Source organism: Takifugu rubripes, chromosome 8 (genome assembly GCF_901000725.2).
Source record: "Takifugu rubripes chromosome 8, fTakRub1.2, whole genome shotgun sequence".
In the NCBI taxonomy this organism is placed as follows: Eukaryota; Metazoa; Chordata; class Actinopteri; order Tetraodontiformes; family Tetraodontidae; genus Takifugu; species Takifugu rubripes.
This window is the reverse complement of record NC_042292.1, coordinates 15,251,731-15,268,497: the sequence shown is the minus strand read 5'-3', so window position 1 is coordinate 15,268,497 and position 16,767 is coordinate 15,251,731. Positions and strand designations below refer to the sequence as shown.

The window sequence follows — 16,767 nt, the reverse complement described above, 5'->3', positions numbered from 1 at the left end:
TGCGCGCAGGCTCTGCTCCACCTGTGCATGTTGTGCACATGCTTACAAGGAGACGCACGAGCCTCAATTTGCCTCGATTTAGGTTCATAAAGGAGATAAAGAAAGAGGTGGATGACACCGGTTGGCCTGTCTCCCTCTCTGTGTCTCTGGCTCTCTCTCTCTCTCTCTGTCTCTCTCTCTCTCTCTCCTCCCCTCCCTCTCGTGCCCTCTCCCCAGGGGCCGTGGGCCGTCTGTATAAAAGCCAACCGGCGCCACAGCTCGGGGGTTCCCAGAGTCAGACGAGCTTCAGGAGGAGATCCTGAGTGGACGCAGACAGCAGCCAGCTTGTGAAGATGCAGGGGAGAGTCTTTGTCACCCAGAGGAGAGCAGCGGCGGTGCTGTGTCTCGCGCTGCTCCTGCTGACTCAGCAGGTGAGCGCACTTTTCTTTGCGAAAGTTGGTTCGGCGGACTGCCGCTTCATCCGAGGCGTTTTCCTGTTAATAAAAGTGAGCTGCATGAGAGAGAAAGTCAATAAATAAGTGCATTTCAGAGCACACGTTTAAAGGGAGGAAAGGTCAAAGGTCAGCACAAGGGATTTTATCACATTTGCAGATGATAGATGGTCACTAAAAGATGCTGACGGCTGTAAAATCTCTCACACCTGAGTGTTTGTGTTCAGGTATGTGCCGGTCCCCTGGTCCCGTCCGGACCCGACAGGGCGCCAGATGGAAACAGGGTCCAGGTGCAGAGGAGGATAGCCCGGATGACCCCCCTGTGGAGGATTATGAACAGTAAACCTTTTGGCGCATACTGCCAGAACAGCTACGAATGCTCAACGGGGCTCTGCAGGTGAGCCAAGAACAGGAAATTCATGCATCTCCCCGCTAAAAACGTTAGCCACAATCACGCTAGGCGCAGTGAAATCTCAGTTTTAATAATAAACACGGAACACTGCCCCTTCATCTTCTGTTTAAATTAGATGTTGAAACAAGTCAGGTGGCTTAAAACCATCCAACAATGATAACCAGGAGTATAGTGACGTGTAATTATGACACATAAGGCTGTAAAATGACATGCTGCTATGCTATGCTAATGTATTTGCGATTTAGACTGCCATCTATTAGCGTACAGTCTTATGAAAGTAAAGATTCATTTTCCTGTTCCCCACCCTCCCACAGGGCAGGACACTGCTCCTTCAGTCAACGCTCTCCGTCACAGATCGCCAACTATTAAACGTCTCAGGAACCAACGACGCTCGCTTACTTTGGAGGTGTTCTCATTGCGGGACGCATCACATTGTTTAAAGAATTCCTTTATATTTATATGCAAGATTGGGTTTATGGATGATGGAAAGTGTTTTTATAAATCGAAAGCAAACATCCAAAAACAGTTCAGGCCGATTTTCTGACTTAAAGGACCAAACCCCAGAAATGAAACGTACATTTTTACATCCAACACCGGCAGCCAGAAAACGGTCAATTTAAGGAAATTGGAGTTCAAAAATGGAATTTATGTACGTGATAAAGAGTTTACAAAATATTGATGCAAATCTCAACCGAGTGCAACGTTTGTTTGTTTTTGATCAGAATTTATGTTGGAAATGGCATAAAATTGCAAATAACCCCACATGGTGACATTATTTCTGGTAGATGCGCACTTGTGGGTTCAGTCAAATCATATTTATTTCATTCTCCGCCTGTCACTTTTAATGTCATCACCTGCAGAGTTTATTTTACGCTCTGGTAGGGGGTCGCTCACAACGCTCAGCCTGTTTGAGAAACATCTGAGTCGGACCGCACTTTCAAACCTGTAATTATCGTTGTACTGTGTCTGCTGTATGTACTGTAAAGGATGGCGGATGACAAATGTCAAAATAAAAGCATAAAACACATCACACCCTCCTTATTTAGAAAAAGTCAACCAAGGAATTTGATTCAAAACAATTTCGCCCTAAAGGTGGGACTTGTGTGTAAGGCAAGTATATATATATAATCAATATATATATGAGAAATGTGCACCTATTAATGTTAGTTTTATTTTAAACGTCAACTTTCTGCCACTTAGGTGATGAGTGTACAATGTTTCAGACATCCAGAGCCACTTAAGTTGAACAGAAAAATGGTATTTCCGTCAAATATTATAACCATAAATGTTGCCCCCCCTAGTGGTCAGAGTTTAGTAAAGCATGTTGCTCATCAGCGTAAAGAGAGTTCTGGGATGTGTTGATTTAACATTGTTGCATTTATCTTAAACCTTTACTTCACCCACCGACACCTGAATTATTTAAAGAACACCTATATTCACTTCCATTTAAAGTGATATATGTCCAATGCTAATGTGGCAGCATGGAGTTCATGCGCTGCCCATCACCTTAATTGTTGGGGCAGTTGCTGCTGTGGTGTTCCCCTTAAAAGGAGACTGTGCTGCACTGGCTGCTCTTGTTGTCGTGCCCTCCGCATCGCGTTTATCACGTATGCTCCCGACTGTCACTCCTGTCTACCTCTGCGAGGTATCATCGTGGGGGGTCCAATCTAAAGTGCGAGTGTGTGAGTGAACTGGAGGACTAGGATTGCCTTTATTTTGGTTTAATATTTTGTTGCGGGGGTTATTTTGCATGTTTATTTGGGTTTGACTAAGTGTGCTTTTTGCTCGTGTGGGTTATTTTTGCATGTTATTTGGATTCGATTAATTGTGTTATTTGTGTGCTGTGTGGGTTATTTTTGTATGTTTATTTGGGTTCTATTATTGTGTACGTTTTCTGTTATTTTCTAAGTGGTGCTGATCCTACCCTGTGGGGTGCAGGTGTTTTAAAGATAATTGATAAATCTTGAATATGAATTTAATATCTGCACGTTGAGTGTGTGTGAATGGGTGTGTGAGAGTATTTTAGCAATTGTTGTTAGCGGATATCCGGAAATAAAGGTATTAATTTTGCACATTGGACCAGTCTCTTCTCCTCATTAGAAAACACTTGTGCGGCCTTGATGATAATTCTCCAGGTGGAATTCCTGGGGTGGCGTTGTCGACTTAGAAAGGAGATATACCGAGCCCCGTCTGGGCCCCGCCACACTAATATGCTAGCGGATAGCCCAAGCCAAAGATTGTCAACACATTTTGACAAATTTCAAAACTGCGTGTCAGAATGTGCTGCTGTCTGAACAACTGGTGAGATCATTTATTTTTGGACATTTTCGCAATCTTTTTTTTTTTTTTTAAAGGTTTGTTTGCTGTTCTTTCTGCAGCTATTGTGAAAGATGTTTGCTAACATGGTGTGGCTAAATGTTGTCTTGGCAAGAGTGACGCGACAATTCACACAGTGTTCTTTCAACATTTTGCAAAATGAATAATTTAATCTGTTATTTACTGGAGCCACGTTGGATTTTAGCAGTAAAATTGGGGCCTTTCTTTACTGACACAAGTTACAAACTATCTTAAGTTCTACCAAAAAATAAAGTAGCCCACAAAGACAATATACAAGTGCAGATGATTGTTCAGAAAACCCAGCCAACAAATATACTTCATATACTCAAGCTAAAGCTAGCATACTTAAAAATAAATCAAATAAACTAGACAATTGCGTAGATATTGTGAGGGTGTGCCTGACCCCCTGGCTGCCCCCCCCACCAATGCCTGTTTGCAGCCCCTCCCATTCCCACTGCCTGAGAGCTGCTCCACCCCTCCCCACACGCAGATTCGTGATCAGAACCACCCGTTTTCAAATGCCTATTTGGACCGCTTAAGGCCGTCCACTTCTATCGAGGTTGGGATCGTTAGAACTGCGAGACTGAAATAAAACCGTGGCAAGTTTAATCATTTTAGCTAACCTGGTGATGGAGAAACAACTAAATAAACATGAAGCTTTTGTCAGTTCCGAGCCGTTTTCCCGCTCTGTTTTGCATTGAGTTAATGAGAGAGCGCTTTAGCTTGTTTTACGGGGCACTGGTTAATTTAACGTCCTCACACTGACGATTGCGAATTATTCGAGGATTATAGCTACAAAATTATGTATTTATTTATTTTATCAATCTAGGAGCTTCCGGGACAGATTTATGGCGGGTTGTTTGGAAGATTTCCCATCTGAATTTTTCTGCTGCTCCGCTCCAGGTCACATGGTCCCCAGCAATGGTCGAGAGGACATTTCCAGGTGCCAAATAAATGATATCTGCAGGGGCATTTCATGACACAGAGCTTTTATATTTTCCATGATGACTCAGAACCTTTGCGGCTACATTTTAAAGTTGGAACGGTCTTTCTAGGTGAATGTATGCCGGAGCTACGAGCCCTCAAACTGGGGGTTAAATTCCATGACCTTTCCAGACCTCTCCTATTAGTTACAATGGGATTTTAAGACCTTGAAAGCAAGTATATACTTACCCCCCCAGGACTAAAGAAAAATCATTGCCACTGATTCCCATAATTAAACCAGGTTCTAGGAAAGTTTTGTGTCTCTACACCAAAGCGTCTACATGCCAGTCAGTAAAAGCCGAGAGAGGCACACCCAAGAACAAAGGGGGGTGCTCTCCTCTAGAGAGGCACACCCAAGAACAAAGGGGGGTGCTCTCCTCTAGAGAGGCACACACAATAACAAAGGGGGGTGCTCTCCTCTAGAGAGGCACACCCAAGAACAAAGGGGGGTGCTCTCCTCTAGAGAGGCACACACAATAACAAAGGGGGGTGGCCTCCTAAGTGTTACAGTTTGGGATGTGGCCACCAGGGTGCAGCAGTATTCAGCTGTTAGAATCGATCTGTCCTGATTGTGTTCACTTAATACCCTCTCCTTCATCATTCTGCCCCATCTCTCTTCCTCAGTTTTCTTCTCCACTTGCTCTGCCTTTAAATGCCTTTTTGCTAAAACCATCCCATAATCTAGACTGATTAAGAACAAAACTGGCAAAGATGATTAAACAATGCAAATGCATCCACAAATTTACTTTTAATGTACTGATAATTAGAAAGAACTAGTGTTCATCCAGTGTTGAAAGACTTTGATTGTGGGCATTGTTGATGTCTGAAAGGGACAAATACCATGATTATTCTCAGTGAGACTAAAGCTAGCAACCAACAGGTGTGCTCCATTAAGCCTTAACATAAATGGTGTGAATCCACCCAAATTCTAATTTAGTCCACCACTGAACTCCTCAGCTGATTTAGTTGGGAGTTTGTACGTAACCATGGTGATGACAGTGTGATTTTGCTGGACTACACATGAACCTCGTGACTGATACAATTGGTGAGCAAAGGCTGGCCCAGGCTGAGCATCTGTGATTAACATCTCGGTGCCCCGTCCCACAGCGCCACCTTCAGGGGCCTTGTGGCAGGCAGACGCACCTGCAGTCTATTGGCAATCTAGTGTAGTATCTGACCCGTTCTATGCAGGCTTTACATCTGTAAGGCCGTAATGTGTTTAGCACCCAGCCTAAGCACCATATTAGGACATGCGCCACATGTGTGTCCGTTGTCTTCCTCCTTTATGTAAAAGGAGCTCCTAAAAGATGACACTGGAGCCTGTGGGCCCCTGGTTGTTCTCCATATGAGGATGTGTAGCATGAAGCATCTTCAAGTATTCCCTTTTTTGGTAATAACTGAACGCTATACCATTGGGTTGGCCATATTGTATAGCGTGAGGTCATCAGTAAAGAATGTGTTTACTCGACTGTATAAGAAGGAGGTGACGATGAAGACACCTCGGAGTTCTTCACCATCGGGACCGCGAAACCTCCCTCGGACAATCTGCAGTGTTCGATTGATACCTGACTGTTCTCTCCAATAAACATCTTTGATAACCAAGTCGGTGTCTGCGAAGATTCCTTCCTCATCAACACATCTCGGCAACCACCAGGAGAAAATTCACAACACTAGCCTCCTATTTAAAGACTGAACTCCCGTTTACCAGCGTTGGAGTGTTTTTGACCCCTTTGCGAAACCCTGACTTCTTGTGACTAGACTATTGTGGTGAGTTTTTCTTTGTGGACTTATCTTTGGACTCTGTGCCTCTCATGGACCAAACTATTCTTGATCACCTTCAATAAAGGTGCTTTTCAGACACCATCCTCCACTGCGTGTTGCCTGCTTTCGGGTCCTGTTACAACCGACCCTAACAGAAAGTTCTCCAAGAGGTTGGTTTCGAGACAGGGCTCCTAAAGAGAATACAGGAGGCAGAGCTGGAGGGGAGAGATGAAGATGCTGAGGTTGTCTTTGGGAGTAATGAGGTCCAGGATGGAACTGCCAGGCAGGAGTCCTAGGAGTCCACTTAAAAATTCCCCTTTATATCACAAAAGTGGGGATTATGGTTGCTAGGTAACATTAGCAAATGCTAACACTTATATTTACCATCTTATAGCTAACATTTAGATTTTGGATGTTTTATATCCGACATAACTGCTTGCAACCTCAGAAACATTGTTATGACATTTTGAAATATAACAAAAGCTCAGGGAGAGAGATAAAGGGTCTGGCTGGAGTTTATCATGCTGTTAAAAAAAACACAAGCAAATATGACTCCAGCCATTGGCTCCTCTTCACTGTCACTGAAGGTGAGAAGTCCACCGTCAGTTTAGGTGTTGATGTTTCAAACAATGACCGTTCGCATTCCTCCGATGAAGGAACCCTGCCTGTCCTTTGGAACGACCGTATCAGCGATACCAAAACTGCACGAGGGAGTGGCATCTTTAAACAAAACGCCAAACCAGAAGATCCAGTGCTGAAGTAGAAAATAAAAAAGTAGCAGAATTTGAATGCGGTATCTTTTTGTGATACTCACCACAGGCTCATTGTGCAGCCTGTTGTGGCAAAAGTTTCCCACTCTAATTCCCCACAGCCTGTCGATGGAGGAAAGGTTGTTTCTATGGTTACAGGCTGCACATATACCGATACATATGCCATTGCTCCCAAACTTGCATAGACACTATAAAGCTTTAATTGTGTTATAACCATATTCCAAAACAAGCTTTGTGTGCTGCCTGCTAGCCAGCCTGCGTGTGTCACATCACGTCCTCTACGTGTCCTCCAGTTTCATTAGCGCCCTGCGTGAAGCTGGAACTCTGCTGCATCACACCGATGACTTGACGTTGGAGACCTCACTGTCCACACTGTCTCTTCAATTAATCCACGTCTAACACGCACTTTAAGATTAAGATGAAGATTAAGATGAACTTTATTCATCCCTGTGGGGAAATTGAATTATAGTACTGTAGCAGCGTATGCAGAGTAAAGAGACAGAAAAAAAAAAAAATACAGATAAGATTAGAATGTTATAAGCATATATATATAATATATAGATAATATAATATATACATATTATAGGCATTATAAGCATATATACATAAATATAGAATGAATTAGAAATAAAATTACAACATGAACATTACACAGTTATTGTTATTGGCTGGGTTTGGATGAGTTATAGAGTCTGATGGCGGACGGCAGGAATGACTTCCTGTAGCGTTCCTTAGAGCAGCGAGGCTGCAGGAGTCTGTTGCTGAAGCTGCTCCTCAGTTTGTCCACTGTGTTACGGAGGGGGTGGGAGGGACTGTCCATGATTGTCCGCAGTTTCAACACCATCCTGTCCCTCACCACCTCGTCCAAGTTATCAAGTCTACAGCCAACAACAGACCCTGCCTTTTTGATGATTAAGACACCCTGAACTGATATTTGCTCCCCCAGCTACTGTAATGTTGCAACTAGTACTGATTTTTGGCCCATTTTTTGGCATCTCCTTGTGTGTGTGTGTGTGTGTGTGTGTGTGTGTGTGGACTGTTTGTGTTCTGTTTCTCGCACGCACGCAGGATTGGTGATCTGGCTCTAATGCCAGAACATTCCGTATTTCTCACGACAACCGCTCTGCTGACGGTGTGTCAGATGTCTAAAATAAGCCTGATGGAATTGTGTACTACACCCTGCAAGACTGGTGATACTGCACAAACGCCAAGATAAACAGACGTCCACGTGTTCATGCCAACAAAAGCAGGCAGCAGAAGCAGCCTCACGGCGTCTCCCTCCGCATCCTTGAGCCTACAGCAACAACAGGAAATGTGGCGCCCCAATGAACGCTCACACTAAAGCCGTATTTCAGAAATGCGCTGAAATATTTTGAGAGCTGAGTCAGACTCGTGTCCACATCCACCTTTTCTGGTTAAAGTCGCCGTGGCGTCTTGCGTTTAATCAAGTGTCTTGACTACCCAACAGGGTCACCCAGGAGCCAATAAGAAATATGCTCCATTGGCCAAATGCTCAATTCTAAGTAATATTGGAGTTTGAACTTAGGGCAGGTTTGCAGCACGTTGTTAAACATTCTGATTCCCTTTGTTTAATATAAAATGATAATGCCTTTGTGTGGGTTAACATTTTACTCTTTTTTCTTGATTGCTTTATCCCTTTTGGGGTGATGGCAGGCTGCTGGAGTCTATCACCGCTGCATATGGGCAAAGGCAGGCTACACCCCAGAATGAGCATTTGTGGGTTCGGTGTTTGACCAGTGCTTGACACAACAGTTAAGGAATGATTGAAACAAACGGCATAAAACTGTCAGTTCACCATTTATGCTTAGACCAATGATCCAGGCATCAGTTCCGCTCTGAAAAGTGCTGTTTGCTGGAGCCAAGAAGATCGAAGATATGTGATCTGAAAGATTGACCGGGCTGGACAGCTTCACGAGGGCGATGGTTTTGCGGTAGTTTAGGGGATCAAACAAAGGGTGGTATACAGCTTCAGAAACTCCTCGTGACACTGGAACAGGATCAGAACCTGTCCTTTGGGGATGGCCCAGCTCAACGGTTAAGCTTTCGGTAGAAAGGCTAAAGAAAACACAACCGAAGAAAATAAATGAACCTGGACAATTAAATGTTTAAAATGACATTAACTCTAGTTTTTAATGGGTTCTCTTATCGTAGCAAAGCTGAGATCCTCCCGCTTAAATTAAAGTAAGAAAATCTTCTTAAACTGTAATGGTACTTACTCATGCAAGTAATAAGCCTCTGTCAGCACCCACTGGTCAGATATCAGAGTTCCTACAATTGAGATCTGCCTGCCATTTATCTTGGCATACCAGGGCCATCTTTCTGGACCTCCCATATTTCCTGTCTCAAAAGAAGGAGAAGCGTCAGACCTCCAAAGACGCCTCATAATAGCCGGGCTACATCATTGATAACAGACACGTTTCGCAGAAAGAAGCTGGTAACAAGAACTGGCTTACCTGGTTGGGCACCAGCTCCTGAAAATAAGAGCACAGAGAAATCAGCGACGCAGTCCTGAACAGGGCGAGATGCAGTGTAACGAGGATTTAGGAGGAACTAGTGAGGTCAAGATTGAAATGTCCTCATCCTGACCTTCAGAGAGGGCAACCACCACGACCAGAACCTGGTAGAATCTCATCTTGACTGTGTCACTGTCTATCCGACCTGAACTATAAATACTTTTTATTCAGTCATTCGCTCCACCCATAGCATACCCTTCAACCACAATTTAATTTGTCCACATCTTTTAGGTGCTGCTCCCAGTGATGGCATGATTCCTTTTCTTTTGTGCCGATGTGAATGTTATTCATTGTTCCTGACAGAATGACTAAAGATCAGCTGGTGTTTCAGACTATTTTAGCCTGGGTCTCTCCCTCACTGACCTTTAACCTTTAAGCCGATCATAAAGTGTACCTGTTTGATCACGTTAACACGTGCGCGTTAGGTTAAATTTACTCATCGGTGGTCTTCAAGCAGGACCTACACGGCCCACAATCCAGCCGGGTTTTCTGTCCCACCAAGTTGAGCGCTGCTTTCTCCTGGGATCCCATTTTCCTTTGTAAAACATGGGTGGATCAGAAAACCCGGCAGGATAGAGGGCCTAGAAGGACTGGCTTGATGATCCGCTCACCTATCCCCCCTCCCTGTTGGTGCAACCCTAATTGTGACTGGGAATAAACCGTCGCTTCGCTTCACCGAGTCATCTTGAAGCCTTAGAAAGTGTAGAATCGATGGGTGATTGACCTAATTTCAGTGTCCTTCTGCAGCATTTGTAAGATGGCAGACTGGAAACATGAAGGTTTGACTGCAACATCATAGATGAGAAGACTTCAGTGTTTAATGTTTTCGAAACTGTCTGGTTCAAACACTGAGAGCGGCCTAACAGAGGGCAAAAAGACAGAACTGGCATTGAAGTAGAAGTTTCCAGGTCCAATGTGTTGTTTTCAGGTCAATTCCACAGTTTTCCACCTGCTTGCACGTAGCACAAACATTGCTGAGGATTTGCTGCAGATAAAAACCAGGCCTGTCGTAAACGTTGCATCATTGGCAGTGATGTGACGACATCAGCGCTTCACTCCTGACTTCCTGTGACTTTCTTGTCCCACTATTTTGTCAAGAAATCTTAACCAGTCGAATAAAAATAGAATGAACTTGAGTAAAAGTAGTGCTGAAGTCTTCTTTTTGTTTGTGTGAGAGGAGGGGGGAGGAGAGGAGAGCAGAGCAGAGGAGAGGAGAGGAGAGGAGAGGAGAGGAGAGGAGAGGAGAGGAGAGGAGAGGAGAGGAGAGGAGAGGAGAGGAGAGGAGGGGAGAGGGGGAGGGGAAGCCATGACCCAGTGGGGTGACAGAGGCCTGTCAGGTGATCATGTTTCCGGACCCCGGCAGCCTTGGCCTATAGCAGCATAGCTAAGATGTGACCTAATGATTAGAAGACCCCCTAAGTATGATAATCTCTCTGTCTATGATAGTAACTGGAACTACAGAATTAGTAACAATAAGCTTTTTCAAAGAGGAAGGTTTTAAGTCTGATCTTAAAAATAGAGATGGAGTCAGCCTCCCGTACCTGGACAGGGAGCTGGTTCCATAGCAGGGGGGCCTGGTAGCTAAATGCTCAGCCCCCCATTCTACTCCTAGAGACTCTAGGAACCACAAGTAGACCAGCATTCTGAGAGCGGAGCGGTCTATTGGGCTGGTAAGGTGTCACTAGCTCCTCCAGGTAGGATGGAGCTAGGCCTCTGAGGACCTTGTAGGTCAGAAGGATTTTAACAGTTATTCTAAATTTAATGGGCAGCCAATGAAGCGACACCAGTACAGGGGTTATGTGATCTCTTTTTTCAATACCTGTCAGAACTCTGGCTGCAGCATTTTGGATCAGCTGGAAGTTTCTTAAAGAGGAGTTTGGACCCCCCTTGATGCCAGTGCTCATTTTATTTTCATAACCAACGGTTTGTTCGTAAGAGTCACAGGTACGAATCTGTTTTCTGAGCCCAAACAGTGCGCACGTGTTTCTGTGAAGTTGCGCGTGGGAGGGAGGGGTCTATAGACGTTCTAAAACGGAAACGTTGTTTCGGTGTGCCTGTTTACATTATATCACTCCACGTCTGAGAAACAACAAACCAGCTCAAAGTTAGATTAGCATTACCAAGGCTAGCCTAACTGGTAGCTAGCTTGTACTTACAAATATTATGGGAGGAAATGGAAAAGAAGCACTGTGTAGACTAGTGTCATAAGAAAGTGCGTTGATTGACATTAAGAATTTGTGCTTAACAGCACTGAAACAACGTTCCGAGACGTTTAATGTCCTGCTGGAGAAGCTGAAGGCGGACCAACAGGGAATGAGCATCTTTATCGGTCTCTGTGCTGAACCCCCCGCCAGGAGAGGATGTTCATGCCCCCCCCCCCCGGCGCCGCCTCAGAAACACTAACACTGCTTTAGTGGATGCACAATGTATGATCTGCAACCAATGTGCAACGGTTCTACCAATAACAAAGTAGTCCCTCTGATTTTCTTATTTACACTTGAATAAAACAAACTTGAAATGATGCATTTTCACTTGATATTAAAAAAAAAGGAAAGTTTAATAAAATAAATGTACTTATCATGAGCTTATACCATGATCGGTCGTGATACATTGCTTACAAATTGTCTGACTCATCCTTAAGTGAATTTATGGGAATCTGGCTCCGTTATTCCCATGTGTATCCTTACAAATCCTGCCAGAAAGGATTAGGATCAGATGCACCAACAGAGATGTTTCTCAGTTCTTTTGGTTCTTTTTCAGGTTCCACCGCGACGTTCTAACTCCGAACAGGGCTCAAGTCCAGAGGTGTGTGACCTGAAAGTGTGTTTTTAAAGGCAGAAAGCTCATGTAGTCGTGTCCGAGTCACGTGGACATTCATTAACAACCTTGTCAAGATAATAGAGGTCATGCTACACCTCAGGGAGGTATCGAGAACACGTTGCTCTTCAATTTAGCCGTTGTTGTGAAGGGAAACCAAGTTAGTGCCCTTCGGGGGAAGGACGTCCAATTCCCGTGACCCCGCTGCAGTGCTGTTGGGTCAAATTTGGCGAATTCTCATCCGCAATTGCTCGGAAAAAAACCCAAAAAAAACCACACACACACACACACACACACACTCTCTAATGTGTACTAATTCTCCATGTTGAGGTTGACATAAACATTGGCCATATTAAGGCAGTTTTCCATGTCAGAATTTCAACCGTGCCCAAATGACAAATATAGATTTGAGCATGTGGTTTGTTCACTCACTGACCCCCCCCCCCCCCCCCCGACCCTGACCCTCAAAGGCTGCTCCCGATTGCAAGGTCAAGAGGTCACAGAAACAGAAGCACAGAAGCTGTTGGACCTTGTCCTACAACAAACTCTCACTCGGTAAATTCAGCACATGTAGAATCTTCCCCCCCCTTCATTTTCTGCGCATTTTGAAGACCGCGGAGAAGCGCGCCCTCTCCCGGACGTCCCGTGCTAATGCACCCACCGCGTTGTCCTGCAGTGCACCTTTGGTCCTCTAGGGGTGCTCGTCCGATGTTCTCGCCAGTTTAAAACTGCCCTCCCCTCCCACCCAGCAGGGGCAAAACTGACTCTCGTTCGGTTTAGAAAATATGCATTTTATTTAATCATTCTTTGCCACTCTGGATAAAATGTGCATGTATTTTCATCACTCCAGCTCTGTTTTTCAACAACACCACCACTGTTGCACCATATTTCCTGGGTTTTGTTTTTTTTTGGGTTTTTTTTTTTCGCCGACAGGCCAATAGCAGCATTATGGATTTCCCCTTCCCCTATAAATACATACAAAATGCACAGGATTCTGACTGCAAACAGCAAAACAGCGACGGCTCAATGCCCGTACATCCAACAGTCGACTTAAAATTATCTGAGGTATTTAGACGTGCGATTTGGAGGCGCGATTTTTGCTACATCCTCGTGACAACAGTGGCTTTTTAAAAAGAGTACAGAGAAAAGAAAAAAAAAAAAAAGACAAATGATAGGGAAAGACAGCAGTGCAGTTTCTGAACAGACTCAGGGCGCATTGGTCTTTAATTAGCTCCTCCTGCTGCTGCTGCCATTTTAAGCGATTTTAAAAGTTTCCTCTGATTTCATCATCCGGCATCATTGCCTCGGTGATCATAACAGCAGCAGCAGCGCAGAAGAGTAAACTGGGAAAAATGCTAGTTCATAGATGCGAAAACATGGCCGCAGCCTTCCAAAGTGCTTCAGCAGGAGCGGCGCAGCCCCGATAGCGTCCTCCCAGCTCCATGGCGTCGGAGGTCAAAGCCACGACCCGTGTCTGCGCTCCGCTCGAGTCACTCAAGTCCTGCTGCGGAGAGCTCAGCGACACGTGCACGACTCGGCCACCATGTCCTCCAGCTCCCTGTATTCTACCTTCTTCTTGTGCACGACCAACACGCTCATGGGCATGTACTTGTACGGTACGCAAGACGGCGGGGGCACGTCCCCGACGCCGAGGTCGTTGATGACCGTCTGTATGATGGCGTGGTTGGGCGAGTGGTAGCCGTAGTGGAGCACCCGCGGGCAGTTGCCCTGGCAGAAGCGGGGGTTGTACACCGGCGGGGCGATAAAGTAGTGCCCCCAGCCGAGCTCGTCGAAGGACAGGCGGAAGGAGTGCAGCTTGCAGCGGTTCTTTGGCGTGCCGGTGCTTCGTTTGTAGGTGGGGATATTGGAGATGAAGGAGTCCGATGGCGAGGTGGAGAAAGACGAGGAGGAGGTGGGCGCGTTCTTCAGAGCGTCCAGCGACGGGTCGCTCTGATCGGAACCGGGGATCTCGTTGGAGCGGCGATGGCGGCGTTGCTGAAGCGAGGAGTGCCACAGACCGATTTGCCTCATGACGTCCTCCCCTTCGGGTCCCAGCAAGTCCCCCATCCAGTCCTTGCCTTCCCTTTGCTCCTCCAGGTACAAGAGAAGAGACGGGACCTCGAGATGGTGCTCGCCACTCCGTCGTCCCCTCTCCTGCAGGCGAGTCCACCACCACTTGAGGCCCACGTCCTCTTCGCTGTGCACCAGCGCGTCCTCTGCTGCGCACCAGTACTGGCCGGTGAGGGTCAAGAACTTCCCTGGACTCTGGTTCTTGTCCTGCCTGACGTGTGCCGTGATGTCCGTCTCCATCCACTGCTCATGTGGCTCCAGGGTGACCAGGCTCTCTTGGCCCAGAGAGGTGATTCGGGCTTCGCAGCGGGGCGGCTTCGCGCCCTGGGTGGCGTTTAGACTGGAAGAGGTGGCGGACGAAGAACGGAGGTGGACGAAGGAAGCCCTGACCAGCTGTTCTGTGGGAAGGGTATCCATGTGGTACTGGACTGTGAAGCAGTAGCGGTGATCTGATGGATAAAAACAGGAGTGAATTACTATTTGTCATCACGGTTACTGCAGAACCGTTGCTACGTTGACGTAATCCTTGCACCCTAGTCCACAGTTGTTAAAAACAGCCATTAACACTTGATAACATGCTAAATATGCGGCTAAAGTCAGCCATTTTGGCGCTGGTGGAACTACCGACCTTATTAGTTAAAAGGATCACATTTTAGGGGAGGGGCACAAGTTAGTTACTTTGGTTAAAAAAAAAAAAAAAATACATTTGATAAATTAGCATTTGCCATTTTTAAAGGGGTTCTGAAGCCTCGTTCACGGAAACAAACGGCTAATGGTTTTTGGCAACCAATGAATAATAGCAGTAAGGCTAAAGGCTACCGGGCTGGCTCTAGTCACTTCTGACTTGAATTTTATAGAACAAATAACATCTTTAGCCAAACATTTTAGGCTAATTAGCATCGGTCATTCCGTGAGATATTTGTGATCTTGGGCTTGTTCGTGGGGGCTTTAAACTCACCTGTTGGCGCCGGTAGGTAGCGCACGGACGACGCCGATGGTTTCAAAAGACGGACCGTGTTGGAGCCGAACTTCCGGTGCTGTTTGGGCCTGCCATCGGGCTCGGCCGCGCTCTGGTACAGGTTCAGCATGAACCGAAGGTTCTGGTCCGCTTTCTGCTCGTCCGTCAGCGGCCGGTGGTGCGCACCCCCGTCCGGCAGCCTGGCGCGGCTGCGCCTCAACGAGGACCGGCGGGACGGGGACAGCTTCCGGTCGTCCATGGATGCGGCGCAGGTGGGGCAAAACAGGTAGAAGAAGGAGGACACGAAGAGGAGACGCAGAAAGCCGCGTGCGGGGCGGGTCGCCCTCATGTTTGCGTTAATGCCTCAGGTGCTAGCGAGCTCCACCAACGAGGCTGAAAATGGCAACCATCCTCACCTGCTCCACGGCCCCGTGCGAATACGACTATCGACTTCCTGTCTGGAACCAAGGGCGACTCCAATTAACCCCTCGGGTTCGCGCGAAAGCCACGTGACCACCCTAGATTGATCCCGAAAAAGAAATGACGCCACTAGTCCCAAAGTTTCGCGCGTTTTTGCCGCGTCTACTGCTTTGTTGTATTTAATATTATAAAACATCTATTGTATACATTAGCGGATAGCTTAGCGAAATAATTTAACAAAGGAACTAGAAAATTGTGAAGCGCTTTAAAAACATGTTCTCATAGTGTTGACGATGGGGAGATATGTTTGAAGATTAAAAAAGTTTGAAATGTTTGAAAATTAAAAAAGCTTTATCTCAAAAATTCAATGCGCTCTCATTGAAATTAAAATTGACTATTTGGCGCCATCGTGAGGCCAGATCTGTTATCGCAATAGAGATTGCGCAACAGTGGCTGGGGAATCTACCATATAATTATTTGCATAATTTATTTAAAGGCTTCTAAGGTTGAGTAATAGATGAAACAATATAACATAAACACAATAGAGCAAAAAATTAAAAATGCTTAATAATATATTTTACCTTCACCCATCATTTAATCTGTTATCTACACCAATCAATCAATCAATCAATCAATTTTTATTTATATAGCGTCTTTTACAATCAAAATTGTTTTTAGGCGCACACATTCTTCCTCATGTGCAAAAACTACCAGCCTGACTGAAATTATACAGCAGAAACAGGCACAGTTTTTCTGAATTTGCCCTTTTTTATTTTACTATGGGAACCAACATTTGATCATATGGTAGAAAATATGATTTAGACAAACTTGTGTTTTGAAATTGTCACTGATTTTTTCCAGGACCTTTCACAAACCCTCTCTCGATTTTTGTTCTCTGTGGTTGAGCTTCCCCTCCCTGACTTTGGTTAAGTTATATTTGAGTCCTTTGACTTTATTCACATGTTTGTTTGTGCTGGTCTAATTTAAAGCCGTGGCTTTTTGAGAATCGTCTTTGAATGATTCTCAACTCGAGGGGAGTGGAATGAAAGTCACGCAGTAAATCTGCTCAACATGAAAAGAGATTTTTTTTTTTTTTTTAAAGTGCTGCAGAGAAAAATGTTTTCTTTTTAAACTTGATCTGGCTTAAAAGCAAGCATTCTCCACCAGACCCAGTGTTGCAATGGCAACATAGCAGAAAAAGGGAGGAAAAGGAAAGAAAAAAGACTTGAAAATGGGAATCCAAGCTGACCAACACAAACTCCTGTGGTCAGAG

At 45.4% G+C, this 16,767-nt stretch overlaps 3 protein-coding genes across 3 annotated transcripts; 1 reads left to right on the top strand and 2 right to left on the bottom strand.

The window, feature by feature from the left end:
- The first annotated feature begins 243 nt into the window (after nucleotides 1-243).
- On the top strand, nucleotides 244-1,870 carry leap2 (liver-expressed antimicrobial peptide 2). Its single transcript, XM_011606617.2, has 3 exons — nucleotides 244-410; nucleotides 659-828; nucleotides 1,158-1,870. The coding sequence occupies exons 1-3, from the start codon at nucleotides 333-335 to the stop codon at nucleotides 1,210-1,212; spliced, it is 303 nt and encodes a 100-aa protein (XP_011604919.1). The 5' UTR covers nucleotides 244-332; the 3' UTR covers nucleotides 1,213-1,870.
- Nucleotides 1,871-7,514: 5,644 nt separating this feature from the next.
- On the bottom strand, nucleotides 7,515-9,382 carry LOC105416835 (tryptase beta-2-like). Its single transcript, XM_029840959.1, has 4 exons — nucleotides 9,303-9,382; nucleotides 9,170-9,187; nucleotides 8,933-9,053; nucleotides 7,515-8,771 (listed from the first exon to the last, which is right to left on the bottom strand). Exons 1-4 carry the CDS (start codon nucleotides 9,346-9,348, stop codon nucleotides 8,411-8,413), a joined length of 546 nt encoding a protein of 181 aa, XP_029696819.1. The 5' UTR covers nucleotides 9,349-9,382; the 3' UTR covers nucleotides 7,515-8,410.
- Nucleotides 9,383-12,816: 3,434 nt separating this feature from the next.
- Nucleotides 12,817-15,559, bottom strand: bmp15 (bone morphogenetic protein 15). Its single transcript, XM_003966846.3, has 2 exons — nucleotides 15,075-15,559; nucleotides 12,817-14,565 (listed from the first exon to the last, which is right to left on the bottom strand). Exons 1-2 carry the CDS (start codon nucleotides 15,421-15,423, stop codon nucleotides 13,562-13,564), a joined length of 1,353 nt encoding a protein of 450 aa, XP_003966895.1. The 5' UTR covers nucleotides 15,424-15,559; the 3' UTR covers nucleotides 12,817-13,561.
- Nucleotides 15,560-16,767: the final 1,208 nt, after the last annotated feature.